This window comes from Camelus dromedarius, chromosome X, assembly GCF_036321535.1.
Source record: "Camelus dromedarius isolate mCamDro1 chromosome X, mCamDro1.pat, whole genome shotgun sequence".
Classification (NCBI taxonomy): Eukaryota; Metazoa; Chordata; class Mammalia; order Artiodactyla; family Camelidae; genus Camelus; species Camelus dromedarius.
The window spans coordinates 33,540,129-33,559,099 of record NC_087472.1 but is presented as its reverse complement, the minus strand read 5'-3'; the positions used below and the strand labels follow the sequence as shown (position 1 = coordinate 33,559,099).

The 18,971-nt window shown below is 38.1% G+C and overlaps 1 protein-coding gene across 1 annotated transcript in view; it reads right to left on the bottom strand.

Annotated features, from left to right (window-relative positions):
- RNF128 (ring finger protein 128) overlaps positions 1 to 16,530 on the bottom strand; it is a 75,332-nt gene extending 58,802 nt beyond the window's left edge. The window contains exon 1 of the mRNA XM_010987747.3: positions 15,800 to 16,530. Coding sequence (XP_010986049.1) covers positions 15,800 to 16,205 — 406 coding nt within the window. The 5' untranslated portion in view covers positions 16,206 to 16,530. The remainder of the gene's footprint in view (positions 1 to 15,799) is intronic.
- Between the last annotated feature and the right edge of the window lie 2,441 nt (positions 16,531 to 18,971).

Genomic DNA, 18,971 nt, shown 5'->3' with positions numbered 1-18,971 from the left:
CGGAGATATGTGTGACTATAAAAAGGCAACATGAGGGAGCAATGTGGTGATGAAATTGTTCTGAATCTTGACTGTGGTGGTGATCATATGGACCTACACATGTGTTCAAATTGTGTAGAACATGCAAATGAGTGCATGTAAAACTAGGAAAACCTAAATAAGGTGAGTGGATTGTATTGATGTCAATTTCCTGGATGTGATGTTGTACTATAGTAATGTAAGGTGATACCACTGGGGGAACTGGGTAAATGGTATACAGGATCTCTATTTCATATAGCTGCATACGAATCTACAAGTTTTTCAAAATACAAAGTTTTTTTTTAAAAAAAGAAGAATGTGTGTTGTTGTAGAAATGTATAACACATTACTTGAATTTAACTCTAGGAACTTATTTTTGTTTGTTTTTTGCTCAGGAATTTGGATGTTTTCTTACGACATAAATTAAAAGAAAAAGCTCCATGTTTCTAGTTCTGACTATGTTGCCAGGAAGCATAGCGCCCAGACAGGGGCAACTACTTCCGCTTCTGCTGTAATTGTTCTTCACCATTTTTGGGGTCAGAGTTACTTCTGAAAATTTGATGAAACCTATGTACAGGATAAATGAACACACAATTATTTGCACAATTTCAAGGTGTTTTATAGACCTCATGAAGCTTATCCAGTGACCCCATGTTAATGTTCATCTACTGCTATATTGTTCAATATGGTAGTCAATAACCTCATTTGTTTTTAAATTTATTTAAAATTAAATAAAATTAAAAATTTAGTTCTCCAGGCACATTAGCCACATTTTAAGTGCTCAACAGCCACGGAGGCTTGTGGCTATGTACTGGACAGCACAGAGATAGAACTTTGTATCCCTGCAAAATGTTCTATTGGACAGCATTGCTCTCGAAATTGAGAATACAAGTTACTTTATTTTTCAAAAGTCAACTCCATGTATTGATAATTTATAGAATACTTCAGCTGCATGAAGACCTTGTGTGGCCTATCTGTGCATCTCCAAGGACCCCAGCCTAAGAATCTCCTCTTTAGATAGATTCTAGTTTATCCATAAATGTCTTATTTTATATTGGGTTTAACCAAGGGACTAATTTAAAGCCCCTTTAAATTAGGTAGGCTATAGAAACTAACTTTTTGTCGTTTCAATTATTATATACGATGGCAGAAGAAGACAGGGGGTGGCACTTGCAAATAGGAAGAATTGTTTCAAGCACATAAAGTAATTTTGGAAGAGAACATAGATGCAGATGAATCGATATTATGGGGTATTCAAGAGTCAGGCTTCTCCACATAATAGCAAAACAATTGGTTAAAAGTGGAACATTCAGTTGCCTTGTTCAACTAGTATCTTTTATTTATTTTGGTGTCATATGAACATATGTGATACTAACTGTGGCAACAGGTTATTAAAATAGAAAGAGAGGGAAGAGCAAGATTTTAAATGCTGTGATGGGAAAATAAATAACTGAGTTGAGTATCATCTTAGATGTATAGGCAGAAGAAAGGTGGAGAAAATACAAGAGAACTTGAGTCTTGCAATAAGCAGCTTTCTGGTTCATTGCAGTTTGTCAAGTATTTAGGAGTAGAAGACATTCACACTTAAAGTAGTAGTCATTTACCAAAGCTCTGATGATCTTTCTCTTATTAGAAGAATTATATTCTTAAAATGTAAACAATATTCTTGCCTTCCTGGCTTTCTCCTTCAAATGTTGGAATAAACTTTTTTATTTTTTGAATTGAATTTCATTTTCCACCTAAAGCTAGGTACGCACCTGAATTATTCTATTGAGGATGTAGTTTCCTCAGGGTCATTGTTTATTAGGCCTCTAAAAAAGAATTGAGTCAGATCTCAATTACAGATACTAGATGGGAAGCAGTGATGTAGATAATACAAAAGAGCAGATTATCAAAGACACTTGGAGTTGGCTTTGAAATGCATTTTTCAGCACATTTTCATCTTATGTTTTATGCAGGCATTCCCTTCAGACCCATAAGAGGTGACTCTGAAGTAGCTTGAGTGATCAAAGAAAGTCAGCCTGAGATTTAAACACTGCCAGTGGACTAGCTGCATGCAGATAATTAAATTAATGGCATAACTTAGCATATTTATATTCTGAATATCACCTTGCTCCCATGAGCATGTAACCACTAAAGAGAATCTATGGACTCACTAGTCTTATTCATTCTGGGAATTTATTCACATCTTCAAGGTGCTTGGTTTTAAAGTAATCAATCAGATTGATTTTTGTTTTATTTTAATCTATTTGGCTGAACTTGACTGAGTAGCTTCGTGTCCTCTTAATTGAAAGAGTTGCCACATGATGTCAGAAGACACTGGAAATTTTACTTCAGATGCCAATATCGCATGTTACTGTTTAAATATGCTTGAGGCAAGTACCAAGGTGTTTGGATTAAGTCATAAGTGCTCAACGTGCCCTCTGCTGGGCCTTTCTTTCATAAGGTTGGAACAGAAAAATGCTGTGTCATCTGGTGGTACAGTGCGTTGAGAAAACGAATTCCACTGTAACTATCACATGCAATGAATTAACCCTAAATACAGATTCATGAGTCTCTCTGACACAGATAAGTCTGGCTCACTTAGCTAGTTTCAAAAGGAAATTTTTAAATGTTATCTAGATACAAAGAAACGAAAACTTCGGTATGTGCTTGGGAATTCCCCTGTGTTTTATGAAGCAAGACGATCTTACTGTCAGGTAGTCTCTCCATAGATATGTAAGCCAACTAAATAACTCTGCAATTATTATATTTTATGTAATTACCACATTATTATACAAACCAACTAAATAATTCTGCTACAAGAGGGTATCTGTGAAAAGGTGGATTATAATTCAAGATTTTTTCAGGGTTTGCAAAGATGCATTGCCACCTACCTCCTGCCCCCCTCCCAAGGGTTTTATCTGAGACCAAATCCTATAAATCAGCAGCTGTTCCTGTAAATTGAGTGTATGTTTTGGAGAAGAATGGGGATTTAGGTTCAGTAGTTACTTTAGTAAAAATTATTTATATATTTTTCTTGGATCAAAATATTTTTGGAGAAGAATGGGGATTTAGGTTCTGTGGTTTCTTTAGGAAAAATTATTTCTATATTTTTCACAGATCAAAATATTTTTTAACATCCTCTGTGGTAAAAGTAACAAATATCACCAAGTATCTTCCCCAGAACTTCCTTACAGTCATATAGAGGTGTACACAGTTTGCTTGTTCAAATTGCACACATAGCCACATGTTCCTGCATATAGCTTCAGAAGAAGCAAATCATGAAACTAGACAAAATCTAGAGACTACTGTTTTTGCTCTCCCTGGCCCCAACTGGCACTCCAAAAAATAGAACTGGTCAGAATAATGTTGTTTTCTTTATGAATTTCTCCCTAAGGCACCAAGATCAGTTTTCATACCCCTAGGAATCCAAAAGGTTTTTATTTTTATCAAACTGAAAATTCTCCTGGACTCATTTAAGTCAATGCCCTCAATGAAATCATTGTTCTCTGGGTTTTCTGAGACATCATCCTCAATTACTTATGCCATTAACAAAATAAATAATACCAGGTACAAAAGTAATTGTTGGAGCACTAGAAATTTGCCTTTTGGTGTGTATTAGTCTTCACTGCTTTTCTTTTGTTATGAAGGTTAGTGGTATGTCAAAGACAAGGGTGAAATGGACTCAGAGACAGGAAAACAAATACAGTAAAGGAATTTAGATGATTTTTTTTTCATATTTCAGTAGAACATGATACTTTACTGTTTAGCCTCTCAGAAATCAGAATACTGCAATCTATGCCATAATTAAATTTATCTGAATGTAAACTGAGGACAATAGGGTTTTTGTTTGTTTACTTTTGCTGTTTTGTTTGGCTGAAGGCAGAGTAGTCTTGAATTACCCTTCCACTTTGAGGAATATTTTCTTCCTCTAAAGTGCAAATAAGGACTGTGATTTGAGAAGACATTTTTTAAAGTATGGACTATCTCCAAGATCTTACTGTAAGGAAATGGAAATATCCCCATAAGAAGTTATAGCACAAAAATGTCCCAAATAAATGTCAAAAACCCCACAAAACACCACAACTTCATGTTTTCAAAATGTAATTACAGGTTAAGGGCACAGGTCTGTTAAATGGAAGCCGAAAGTACCAGATTTGTAAGGCATTACTGCTTGAAGGGGACACATCTTGTCAATATTTACCACTTTACTAACATTTTAAGTATTCACAGAGTGAGGATTAGTGGGCTGTGGACATCGCTTTCTTTAGAGAAGCAGTAGTAGGCTATCCATTAGTTTAAACAATTTTCACAAATGAACAATGTGGATATCCTTTTAGATTTGACTTTTTTCACTGCCAAAGGTACATTGCAAATATACAGAATAAGGAAAATAGAACTCTACTTTCATTATGACATTATTTTGCACCTAGAATAAAACTTTACTAAATCAGACTTGCTTGAAGTTGGCAAGTTCTATAATTGGAATTATAGAATATAGTAATATTTCATTATTTTGGAGGAGGACAAGGACTCATTCTATGATGAAAGAAAATTTATGGGGTATATAAGCTCTGCACTGGGAACAGTTACCTTGTACAAGAAAACCAATTTTTCTCGTGCCTTAGAAAGTATTCATTTACATAAAAGCAATTGGACTATTAATTACAGTCATTTACATTGTTCTTTGAAGCAGATTTCTGTATTTCATTAGCTTTGATTACATTACTGTGAATGTCTGAAAAAATATTCTCAAAAATGCCCTTCCATAGTTCAGAGATTTCCTGTCAGATAGGCCTTTCTGTTAACAATTTAGCCAAATACAAAATGCAGCTTTAGTATTTTGCAAGTAATACAATAACACAAATGAATTGGTACTACAATCATGCCAAAGAGAAGCACTGCTGGAGATCCTTTAATGAATAGGCAAAGATTGTTTGCAGGGAAATCGTTGCTTTTATGTACTGCATAAAAAGAGTTTCCATTCTCTGAAGGCAGTTAATCATCTCCCCACTCCTCTAAGTGCCAACCCTACATTTTTAACTTAGATTAAACACTGGTGAGAATTAATGTGTTTTCCTTATACTCTACTCAAATTCACATAGTGTGATGTAGATCACTACGTCCACAATAGCTCATATGAATAAGTGAGAGAGGAATTTTAATTCCACAATAGTGTGCAGTGAAACAAGACCTGAACTGGAATCTGGTTCCTTCACTCCATGACCCCGTGTGGGCAGAAGCTCTCTGTGTAGGTGTGTGAATCACTGGTGGTAATCTAGGCAGTTCCTATTGCCAGAGCTTTATATATAGAAGCAGCCTAACAAAGAAGTCATGTCCCCGAGTGGCAGCTGGAGTTGAGACACCAAATAGCTTCAGGGATGGGCGATGGAGACACAAAGAACACTGTGAATAGCCAGCAAGGTTGTCGTTAAGCTGAGGGACTCCACCATTTCTTGGTGGTACTACACTCCGTTGGCTGGAGACAGAATTGTGAAGTTGGTAATATCTGTTTGGGAGAGCATATACTCCCATTTTCAGCCATATTCATTCATTCATTTGTACATTCATTCGTCAGTGAGGGCCTAGTGTTATTTAGTCACTATGCTAAGTGCTGTGTATCCTGAGATGAATGAAATGAGGTGCCTGGATCTCCAACAGTCTAGTTTTGCTTCCAGGTCACACCTCATCCTGTCTGCTATTTTGCATTCAAGTCACTATCAATGAATTCATCCCTACTATGGTATCAGTTGTTAAGGTTAAGATGTTACCTCTTTCAGGATGTGCCTTTCAAACAGAGACTCAAAGACCTTATAGCTTTTAAAACCCAAAGGAATGCTGCTTTATTGATGGACAAAATTTCAGATAATATATCATAAGGTGGAGGATATTTTGGGGCAGGGGGGAGTCCTTGGACCCAACAAATCACATTACACAGGTGACTGGCTCCAAAGCCTTCTCCAAGACACAAAAAGTGAAGTTATTCTCAAAAAGCAAAGGGAATGCCCCCTCCCCATCAACAGATTAAAAAAAAAGATTTTAGTGGTAAGAAACAAATTCAAACCAAAAAGTCAATACCACTGATTAAGAATTGAATGAATGATATAAAGTATATAGAAGACCACTTCATTTAGTGAACAGTCTAATGTCTGATATTGTTCAAGAGGGCACAACTAGGAACAATGTATGAGAGTCAGAGGGAGGCATATTTTGGTGTAACTTGAAAAATAACTTTCTCAAAGCTTCAGCTGTCCAGTAGTGCATGGAACTACCTTGTGACATGAGTTGTCTGTCACTGCAAGTCCTCAAACAGTAAATGAATGGCCACCAGACAGGGTTTCAGTTGAAGGGACTTCTGAGTCCATGGAAGATTTATATTCTTTTGCGTTTAGTCTGTGAACCTATTAGTCTATGTTAATTGGGAATCCAGGAAAGACAAAAATAAGTACACAAGAATACATAAAAAGAGACAAAAAGCAAATGAATGTGACCTAAACTATGTTTATTAATGTTGATTAGGTGCCAAGCAAAGGAGAGACTGGGGTAAATTGTTAATCAAGAAAGGTTTCTGATAGAACAGAAGTTTTGGCCAAGATTTTAAAGTGAGAAAGAGACAGATAGGCGAAGAGGGAAAATAAACCAAGAGGGGGCTGACTTCATCAGCATCATCCCATGACTTCCATCTCCTGGAGTGTCTACTGTGGAATAGGCACCATGCTGAGGGCTTTCTTTCCATGTGTTAGCTCATTTAATCCTCGCAGCCAGTCTCTCAGGCAGTACTATACTATTCCTATTTTAGAGATGAGAGGACAAAGATGAGAAGACTGGAATTCAGAGAAGTTCAGTAACTTGTTCAAGATCACACAGCTAGAAAACAATAGTAGATCTGGTATTCATATCTGGATCTGTCCCCCTGCAAAGCCCATGCCCTATACCCATGTCATCCTGTTGAGGGATGAGAGAGAGAACTATGAAATGTAAAACTTGGGAAGACGGGACAAATAGTTGGCTCTCAGTAAATATTTCTTGAATGAATAAGGAAACCCTTGCTTTTTAAAGGGGAAAAAAACATTTTTTAATGTCTTCTTTTATTCCCAGTTGTCAGCCAGAGCTTGGTCTCCCTAAGAGCTTAACTCTTAGTCACTGCAGAGGCTCCCCAGGCCCAGGCTATGGATGTGTAAACAAGAAGGAATAACAAACACCCCAGGGCTTTATGCCCTAGCATTTAACCGCACCCCTGCATCCCAGGTGGGTGATGTATCTTGTGGTAATATGTATCAGGTTAGAGCCCTAGTATTTCTCTTTAGGCCTTCTTTATGCTTCCTCGTTGAGCCAAAGGGCTGCAGTTTTCAGGGGAGAAAGGGTACATTTTTTGTGTGTGAAGTGGTCAGAGAAACCACACATCTTCCTTTAGCCAAAATGCAACTCCCCTCTCTCCATCTGAGTTCTGTTACAAGAGTTCTCCACAAAGCCCTTTGGTAAATACAGCATTTTTGCATATCCTGGCTTTTTGACAAGACTAATTTTCTAAGAACATTTGCCTGTATGGTTGGAATGGTACTGAATTTCTCAGAATTAACCACTGTGGCCTCCAACTGCAGCTAATCTTACTATACACAAGGTACTGAGCATTTAGATGCTGGTTATATCCTACATGAGGCTAATAAAAATAATCAGTGGAAAATTAATTTGACAAATGGTTTTTTGGTCCATGTAGACATTTTTTAAAGCTAAAATAATGTCAAACATCCTATTTGACTGATTCTACACTCCTCCTCCTCCTCAGCCTCCTCCACTGAATTGACTGCTTTGAGGAAAAGAACTCAATTTACATTTCCATTTGAAAGCTAAAAATATACACAAGTAAATGTAGATTGGATTTAATTCAATTCTAAAATGCAGGGCATCCAGGCATTTAATCATTGCAATTTTGACATCCAAAGGCCTTGACTAGGTTTCTACCAGTTTTTACTAAAAGCCTAATCTCCTCAAATGCCAAGATAGGTAATTAGCATTAGTCATAACAAACAGATCATTTCCCAGAACACTTAATATATTAAAATGGCCCCAAAGAGGTTTTTTTTTTCACGTGCTCATCTTTTTATAAGGATTTCATGTTTTTATGAAACATCCTCCAGATATCTATGTAACACCCAACTCAAGCCTCAACTTACCCCTGATCTAAGGCTTTAAAGAAGTTCCATTTGGACCCTTAGGGCTGGTTAGTTTTATACTCGGATCATTCTGCACCTGTGACCTTTCAGTGTGCTCTCCGTCCCTGCCCAAACATTAACATGCCCCCTCTTTCTCCCTTGTAATCTGCAGCCACAGCTCTGCGACTCTTCTGATCTCAATTTTTTCATATTTTCATCTCTGCCCGATTCAGCTCTGCCCTTCTCAACTCCTCCAATACGACCTGCTCTCTTGCGAGTAATTCTCTTATGTTTTATATACAAGGCCAGCCTTCTAAACTGGTGAACAAAGTCCTGTGTTTATCTGAGACAACTTTATTCCTGAATTTAGTTTGAAGCCTTCACACTAATGCTTCCTGGTTTCACATTCATATCATCCTGAGTCATTGCCCCAAATGGAAACAAGTTTGTTTAACCTTCAATTCTGTGCTCCCCCTCCATATGGCTCATTACCTTCTTCCATTGCTTTCCCCCCTAAATTTTCCACTGTGTCTTCTAGATTTCTGGTTACATGACACAGGCTTAACTGGTAAAATTCCCTCATTTCATCTTCACTGAGGGTTATACTAAATCTTATGGCCCCTGACCCATCTCACCACTTCTCCCTCAGTTAGTTTTAGTAGAGGCAGCTCATCCTTCTGTACCCCACATATTTTAGGGCTACAAGGGGTGTCCTCACTCCCACATAGTGATTTCCAGGCCTCTTCCCCCCTCCCCCTCATGAATAAAACCCATTTCTTGAAGACTCATGACAGTCAGGAGACTCATGGCACTTGGTTTTACCACCTTTTGTCACTTTCCTCCCTGTTTGGTCATGGACCAACCTCCCAGTCATTTCCCCACGTGTGTGAAGACTTTGTCATTTGGATTGCAGTCATTCTCTCCACTCTAAGCACTTCCATGGTCCAACATCTGGCCTCATTGTGACTCAACTTCAGGGACCTTTGTCTCTATTACATCAGAGTCACCCCACTGCCGTGGCCATACTCTGGACGTTATTATCATCCTGATCTGCTCAACTACTGAAACTGTAACAGAAATACCCCACTTTATGACTGCCTACCCTGTAGCTGTCCGTTTTAGAGCTCAGTACTGATCTTTGAGTTCTCTGCTATCATCTTCTATAACTTTAACATTCATGTTGATGACCCTTCCAACACCATGACCTCATAATTTCTTAATCTCTTCAGCTCCAGTCATCTTAATGCTTCCATTAATAGTGCTTTTTATATTCTGCCTCTATTAGTTTTAGAAATATCAGTTATCCCTACTACATTTTCTTCCTTGAGGGCAATGATCTTGTTTTTGTACCATTTTTATACAATACCTTGCATAGTGTATACTCACCAGAAAGGTAGTAATGTGTACTGATTAAAAGCAGAGATTTTGGAGTCAGGATATCAGAGTTCAAACCCCAGTTCTGCAGTCTACTAGCTGTATGGCCATGAGGGGATTTAACCAACATTTCTATGCCTCAATTTCCTTATATATAAAATGGGAATACTAACACTTTGTATCTCATGGATTGTGGAAATGATTAACTACACTTAGAAGAGTGTTTGGCACATAGCTGATAGAATATTTATTGTCAACAATTGCCTTCACAAAGGGTAAGGTAAAACAGTGCCATGCTGAAAGGAAAAAAAAGAGCCCCCAATATTAGGAATAATGATACTTGACACAGTAACTTAAAATAGAAATTGAAAGCAAACAAATTATAAAACAAATATTCCTTTCCCTCTATTTGTACTTTCCACTGTGAAGATGCCAGTGTATTGATTATTGCCAGAAACTAGTTTATTTAATTACATGGTGTCACTGTCATTTCATGGTGAAGTCGTTAAAAGAGCACACCATAATAAACACTATTAAAATTTAAATAAAAATATGATATACATCTAAAAATCTAAAACTTTATAACTAATAGTATTATATTGTTAAACATTTATTTGATCATGGCAGGCTCTGAACGTAGGTGGAATAGGTTGTTGCTTATTTGATGTGATAAGGGATGCTCTGAAATATGATTTCTCCCAATTGGCTGTTCCACAGTTCTGTCAAAAACTTATATTATCACCAGTTAGAAGTCAGGTTTGTTTGCTTAAACCATGCTGTTTCCAGGTACAAGTAAAATTCCCCCTGGGAGACTTTATCCGAGGAGCTCTGAAATATCTAAGAATTATCTAAATGAGTAAGGCGTAGGACCCGCAAGTCTATGTAGAAACGGATATAATTTATTTACATGAAGTCCTTCCTGTCTAGGGAAGGTAGTCTTGAGTGATGGAAGAGGGGTAGCTGGGGTAAGAGGACTTAGGAACCAAGGATTGCTGACAACAGAGGGAGAGAATACTAAAGGGGCATTCTGAGAGAGAGGGGGGAGTGGCCCTGTTAGGCTGGAGAGGTAGGCAGAGGCCAGAGCACACAAGTCCTTTTAGGCATGGTAAAGTTTAGATTTTATTCAAAGAACAAGGAAAAGTCGCTAGGTGAGGGGCTTTAAGAAGAGGAGCAAGGTGATCAGACGTCTATTTTTAGAGGATCATGCCAGCTGTCATGTTGAGAAAGCACAGGGTAGACAGCAAGGGTGGAAAAAGGAGCCCATGATGGAAGCCATTTGCAGGAGCCAGCGTGAGAGATGCTAGTAGCCTGAACTAGACTGGTGGTAGTGACATGGTTATATTTTTGGAGGCAGCATTATGTGAAAATATGAAAGAGACATGACTTAGGGAGAGGGAACAGCAAGTGCAAAAACTCACTCATGTTTCTCTATTGGTTTACAAACAGAGGGAAGACTGGACTGGCTGACGCACAGGCGTGTGGAAGAGAGGGTTGTGGAATAAGATCTCATCACATAGAGCCTTGTAGGACATGGCATGAAGCCTGGATTTTATTCTAATTGTAACTGACTTACATTTTTCATGGGATCACTCTGGCTGCTGTGTGGGAGACCAGACTCTGTAGAGGGACAGAGTAGGTGGGAGACCTGTAGGGAGGCTATTTCAGTGAGATGGGTGAGAGATATTGGCCTGGGTTTGGATGGAAGCAGCAGACGTGGGAAAAGGGATGGATTTCAGAAATGCTTAGAGGGGGTGGTGGGTATAGCTTAGTAGCTCAGTGGTAGAGCACATGCTTAGCGTGCACGAGGTCCTGGGTTCAATCCCCAGTCCCTCCATTTAAAAAAATGCTTGGAGATTGAATCAGCTGAACTCTAGGTTTAATGAGATGTGGGAGCGTGAAGAAGAAGGAGGTTTCAGGTACTTTCAGGCTCAAGGCAGGGGAGGGTTTAGTGGGATTGAGGGACTGAAAGGAGCCCAGTGTGGCTAGAGCTCAGTGAGGGGGAGTGCGGGGAAGTGAGAGAAGATGAGGTCAGGGTGGGAGGCACGAGCCAGCTGATTCATGGCCGGGTAAGGACATGGAAAGCATCTGAATTTATTCCAAGTGCCTTGGGAGGCTCCTGAAGGGTTTTAAACAGGGTATGACTTTTTTTTTTTCTAATAAGTCACTTTGGCTTCGGTGTGAGGAGTAGGCTTGGAAGGGGAGCAAGGGAAGCCAGGAGATGCTTTAGGAGGTTATTGCAGAGGTCTGAGGAAGAAATCTTGTAGATGGCTACACCTGGACAGATTTGAGATTCATTTCAAGTGGAACTGATCAGTTTTCTTGAATTCAACACTTCCTGTATGTATACATCTGAATCTAAACCTTATTGAAGTTTTTATCTTCTCACATCATTTATATACTATGCTTTTATTTCCTGTCTCATTTCTAGAAAAACATTTTTCTAAAATATGTGAGTTTGCTGCTCTGATTAAACCCTTCCTTTCCATGCACTTAATTGCTTGGGAATTGGTGAGTTTGGGGGATTCTGAAATGCTGCACACGTCACCCCGTAAACCCATTTCGTTGAATGCGATCAAAACAGTCAAAACGTAAGAACCATTTTATTCCCTTCAAATTACTGACTTTGTGGAAATAAACTACATTCAAATCTAATCGTTTCTTAGGGCTATTTACTTATTAATACTATAACTTTCAAAACCTGTTCGGTCAGCAAGCAAGTACTTAATATATTCTGAATTTGCTTCTTTAATAACTGAGGAGTCCTGACTTTCCTTGCACAGCTGGGACAGAACTGACTGGATGTCTCTGAAGCATTTGGAAAGGGTTGTTACAAATTTACCTAATTACTTAATTACATAGCATATCCTATTTCCAACCCCATCACAATGCCAAATCAAAACACATTGCAAACTGGGAAACTTAAAATGAAAGGTTTACCTCCAAGTACTAGGCTACATGCCATTCCTCCTCAGTGGGAGCTCTTCTCAGACTGGAGTTGCACCCTTCAGAAAACAGATTCTGCTAGTAGAAGGGGTATGAATGGACTGGGTCCAGGAGTAAAGATATTCTGTACCCACATCATGAAACCATGGGAGGCAAGGAGTATAGAAGCATCCCTTAGGCTTGTTGAGGACCTTGAAGCTGGGCTCTAGGGGATGGCGAGGCACCAATATGTAAAATGAAGGGAGAGAGAATGTATTTGTACAACAGTAAGGGCATGGGCATCGTGTATTTACAGTGACAAGGAGGCAAGTCGCCCATGACATCTGGGACCTGGCCTGGTACTACCCATTAGGCTGTGGTGTTTTCTTGCTGAACCTAAATAATTTCACAGAGCATCAAGAGTAGAGAAGGCCATTCTGTAACCATGATGGACCAAGACAAAACAAGACCACTCCATCATTATGTCTGAACCCAGTCAAAATATGAACAGTACCCAAGCCACAAAAATGACCAAGCACCTCCCATCCTGGCCAACGTGAGTGATGGTTGCTTCTTCACCAATTATAGCTGTAGCTTCTGGATCATCTTCCCAACTTGCACGTAAGATGTATTTAGAAATCCAGTCACAGAATTACCCCCATTTTCTGACAGCATCCAAATCCAGAACAAAGCCATCTAAAGTGACAAACTCAACCTGGTTTTCCGAAGAATCTCCTGGTTTTAGCACTGAAAGTCTAATGTTCCAGTAAGTCCCTCAGTTTCAGGCCAACTGAGATGGCTGGTCAATGACCTGCTTCTTTAAACTCTCCCTCAAATCATCTGAAGCCAGCCCGAATCCTGTACATCCTTTATCACACCCTCTTATTGAGACACCCCATTGTTGCCTAGGGTGTGCATTCTCCCTTTGCCACAGTAAGTCATAGACCCAACTTCTTCAACTACAAATCTGTTCCTAGTGGTCTTTGGTTGGAGGGCATTGACATCAGTGAAAGTAAAGAGGCACAACATGGTGGAAAGGCTAGTAAGTAGTCCCAGAGGCTAGAAGTTGGGGGAACCAACGAAGGAGGGAAGGGCCACAGCCCTGACGAGGCTAGAGTGTGGTTTTCTGAAAAGGTGGTTTTCAGAGATGATAAAAGATGAGGTGATGGAAGGTAAAGCCACGAGCTTTTGGAGGAGGAGGAAGAGTTGTGGTCCCACCCTCTGTGCCTAAACCAAACACTAATGAAAGTGAAAACCAACAAAGCTTCGCTTATATTATAAAAGGATGACTCAATCTTTAATGGTCGAGGCTGATCATAGAGCTTTTGTATCCACACTTCCTTCCCTGTGTTTGTTAACTGCATCATATAATAGTTTCTACATAAGGGAAATTTTTGTGAGGAAACAGTTCCAATGACACACTAGTTGACAGGTCTTATAACTGCAAAACACTTAACTTACAATTTTAATTCTTTGGGGTTGAGATCATTCAGTGTTAAAGATCAATAGTCATTAAATAAAATAAAGGCCCTAAAACAGTGCCTGACATATAGTAAATGGCAATAAATATTAACTACTACAATTACTATGATTATGCAGTGTGCTTATTTTAAAACAGGGGCAATCCTGTAGTTTTTAAAAATGTTTTTGATTACATGTCCTTGATCATATTGGAAGTATATATTCAATGAAAAATTTAATTGCCTTGTTTCTTAAGCTCTGCTAATAGACATATATTCAAATGACTGTGTGCATGCCTTTTAGAGAGATTTACTGTAACTGGTCTTTGGTAAATCTTCTAAATTCAATGTCTAGGTACCTACTTTCCATCAGTTGTCCTCTACTGCATGTTGTAAAGCAAGTTTTGAAAACATGACTACTAGTTTGATACTGTTGATACTTTACAAAAAGCAGAGGAGTGAACAGCAGAAGGCGATTTTCCCCGTAAAAGGAAACCTAGAATATTCAGAATCTCTAAGTTGAAACAGAAAGGAAGTAGGTTCCTTAGATCAGGTTTTAATTTCTAATTTTCAACAGAAGTCTGCCTCATTTTATTTCTACAAAAATAAACGTTACTTGTAAAAATATAGGAACATGCCAGGAATGTTTATGGAGTGCTCTTCAAAACAATGTGTACGCCTGAGTTCTGGCAATGTCCCGGATATATTTCAAAAAGTAGCAAGTAGAGTTTTGTACATTTACAATAATTTTGTACTGCTAAAGACCTTCTTACCTGGTTTTTTGATACCCAGAAGAACAAGCAGCTTGTTTTTCCAACGTTAGTACTAAATCACTATGTTGTATATATACAACCTGGATGTTCCAATCACTCTACTATTCTTAACACAAATTTGATTTTCTCTTTACCAATTTTGAAATCTGTTTGAATTAACTTACATTAATTTTCTCGGAAGCCAAATTTCATGATGATAATGCCAGTTATCCTGATACTGTGTTCTGCCAGCTCTTACTCTGTTTGAAATTACCATTTTCCCCCACTCTGGTCAAGTCTGGGGTCAAAAATACTTATACCCACATACAGTATAGAAAACTTGGGTCATAAGTCTACTTCCTCCCTGGCTTAAAACCACTTATTTGGAAAGTGACATATTTTACAAAATGAATAAAATAAAAATAATACTAAGAAGTAAATTCCCTTACAAAGTTAATAAATTAGATGATTACATTTTCTTAAAAAGTCATAAAAATACATTTTAAGGGGAAGATTACTTTTGATGTGAATTACAGAGGTATTGTATTTCAGCCATACTGTTTTCAACATATAATGTTTCTTACAGAGTAGTTTCATATGTATTAGTCCCATAAACAGATTAAAATCTCATACATACAGCAGATAGTTGAATTCTCATTTCTATAAACATTTTACACACTTACAATATGCTATTGTCTCATCATAATAATGTGGCTTTGCAGTTACTGCACACTTGTGAATACCTACAACCTTTTTTTGTATGTGTGAGAAACTGAATCAAACTGAAAAGCACAAATTAAGAATGAAATCAAAATATTTATGTTTTCTTTAATGTTTACAGTTAAAGGCACATTTATTAAAAGCAATTATATAACACACGCTGAGAAAACTAATAGAGCTAAGAATATCGTGAAAGAAAACAGGAACCACTTCAGGAATGGCTTTTGCCCTTGGAACAAATCAACTACGAACATTAAGTAATGGTAAAGTAATTCTGAGTTGTGCCGGGCAAGAAAATTTAAAGCACACTTGTTTTACAACCTTATTCATTGCCAGATCCTAGAGTAATTCTAGATGGAATTATCATTTAAAGGTAAACAAAGACATTATCCCTCTTTGGGAATCGGTTATTACTTACCGAAATTTGCCATCTGTAACATCTGGTTGTCAGTCTCTGGACCATTGTAAATCACAACAGCATCAGCATTTCTTCTGCCTGCTATTTGAATTTTTTCTGCAAATGTACAATTACCTCTTTCTATCAGCGCAATCCAGGGCTTCTTTGTATTGGTAAACTCAGTGTTGTAGTTACAAGCTTGGTAGTTATTGTTCTTAGGGATGGCCACCACCCCCATTGCATTAGCCACTGGTGAGGCTAGTCCATAAACACCACATTCACATGTCTCTGTTATAGTGTGGTTGCTGGTTTCATTGTAATAAGTCACAGTCACATAGGCGTTCATTGAAAAAGACGCTGTGATTTTAAATAAAAAGGTAAAAATTACCAGCAGCCGAAAGCGACTAGACTTATTCTCCTGGCTCATTGCTCATTCCTTTGAGCATAAAATTTAAGATGTTTGCTGATACTTCCAACTATCAGTCACCATTTGTCCACTCAGGTCCCTGCTAAGCAGAAGTTTGAAATTTCAGTTGCGAGTGGGTAATTGATCTCACCTCTAGCAACGTAAGCTCTGAATACATCAGCTCTATTTCACTTTACTTATCTACGTTCCCTTTTGCTCCGCCTCCAACTGTGCACACCTGTAACCCTTAACCACGACTACCTTAGCAATAAATAACACCATCAACTTTATTCTGCGTGTTAACTTTTCAGGATTGGGTGACTTCCTGCACTGACATTTTTTCCTTCTTACTGTTCCAGTTAATGAACTTTCATAAACATGGAGTGGACTGGAATGAGGAACTGGACTCCTGGGAATCCCACGTGACAAGACTGAAAGTCACCTCTCTCAGAATCTCTAAAACACCAAACTGGTTTTCCAAGCCCTGTTAAAATATGCTATCAACCAGTTCAGCCGGAAGTAAGTTGAGAGCCATCATTTTATTGCTACGGTATTAGTAGGATTTATTTCACAGCTCTTTTTCCTCTTCTTTCTTTGTGGAATTTTTCTTAACAGGCTCCCCAAGGAGTATCTTCTGCTACCTTGTTTATTCATCGAAAAGTAAACATATTCCAGTTGCTAGAGATCCTTTCCTTTCAATTATATGCCTTTACCATGGTAGGCACTCAAATATTTGCTGATTGGTTGATACCTGAGTTGATGCATTCCATTAATTTTTATGTCCCGTGTGTTATACTGTAACAAAAGACAGCTCAAGGTTTATTTTTTAACATTTAGAATTTGTAATTCTAGTTCTTTCAAATGTATAGACAGATTTGTTTATTTCATTGCCTCCTTTATTGCAAGCTCTGTTTTTAATCAGGAGTACCTTGGACACTCACTGCACTTGGACATACATTGCTATGGGGTCAACTGGTCTGGGTAAGTTGCTGGGAAAAGGAGATTGAAGTGTGTGCCAAGGGCTAGTGAAGGAGCAGATGAATGGACAGCAAGATAAACAGAGATATCAGGAGTCTCATTGGGCCAAGAGTCAGCAAACTAGATAAACAGGCATCAGGCTATCAGAGAAGCAGAAAGACACTAGGCCAAAAGGAAGGCAGGCACAATGATAGTCTGAAGTCCAAGGAAAATAGTCTGGAATCAGAAATACCACTAGAGTCAAGAGGACAACAAAAAGTAGGAAAATAGGACACACTATTGAAGGAGATGGTCAGTGAAGCTATTCCCCACACCCTGCCTCGCTTCTTCCTGTTCTTGGGCACCTGAGGTATTAGTGTTAGACCAGACCCTGAAGGTAGGAACCAACAGTTAACACCAGAGGAGGGGAGCTCAGGGAATCTGCAGTAGAACCTGATGAATAAATCCCAGTAGATGCACAATACAAATATAAACCTTTCTATCCTCATCAGTGTACCCCTCCCCTACAGACTTGGTATTAGTAGCAACATACACATAATAATCACTTAACAATTACTCATGGAATTGAACTGAAAAGTTTAAAGGTCTTGTGTATTAGCTTATGGTCTACTTCAGAGTAAAGGCAAATGGTTTATTTTACTATTAGCACTACCACTTTGATGTTAAAACTCATAATAAGGTCTGTATTCACTAGACAAAGAAAATTATCAAACCGAAAACAGAAGCGTTATCGTCAAAAGCATTAGTTTGCTGATTGCTAATAGACATCTGCGATAAATTCAACATTAGCATTCAATAGGCAATTCATTAGTAAAGTCCTAGAGATTTGATTTCACCTTTCTACCAGTTATTAAATTGCTTCTAAAGGAAAATCACTATGTGCTCTTAAAATGACAACTTTCTGTAACACTTTGTGGCAGTGCTGGTGTATTAAAGAGAACTTTGTTAAACTATTTTAAATTGCTCTGAAGGCTGATGTGCATGACTTTATATAGTAACCAGCATTATATGCCTTGTGTGGAAGTGCTTTTATGTTTCCTTTTATGGCTTTCAGAGAGTCATAACTTACAAAGATAGTTTTAGATTGTTTTTAAAATTTTGCAGTTAAGTAAAATTAGTCCTGGAACAATAAATACCCATCAATGCAGTTTTCCTGTTAATGCTTAAGGTAATTTGCTGGAAGGCGAGTGGTCTAGTACTTATGCAGTATTTTAAAAATTTTGTCTGTGGAACATCAACATTAGACTCACTTGGATATTGATTAAAAGTGAAGATTCCTGGGTCCGACTCCCAGTCAACCTGAATCAAAATCGGAGGGAACTATCTAGAAATTCCCATTTTAAATAGCTCTCCAAGTAATTCTTATGCACTTTACAATTTAAGAACTCTAGATCGTACAACTTGTACATGACAAACAGCACGGAATCGACAGATTAGCTGTTGTCATTTTATGTCAACCTCGCTGTGCTTCAACTTCCAATCTATAAAGGTTTGATGTTTGTTTGTGCTTTAGGTCGTGCTCTGAACATTTCTGAAGTTATCTTACAAACCAAAAGGTTGTGCAAGTGCTGACACTGCAATAGCTAGTGTTAGATCCTCAGAAAAATAAAGACCTCTTCCGGACTTCTTCTCCATTTACACAATGAAAGAAGTTGGATTAGAGTTGATCTCTCAAGTCTTTCCCAGATCTGATAAGCTAGAACTCTATAAAAATAGAAGTTGTTTTGAAACTATCAATTAAAAAATTTTTTCCTTCTTATCAGCACAATTCAGGATGAAGCTGCACTGACAGTAGATGAAACGATAGCA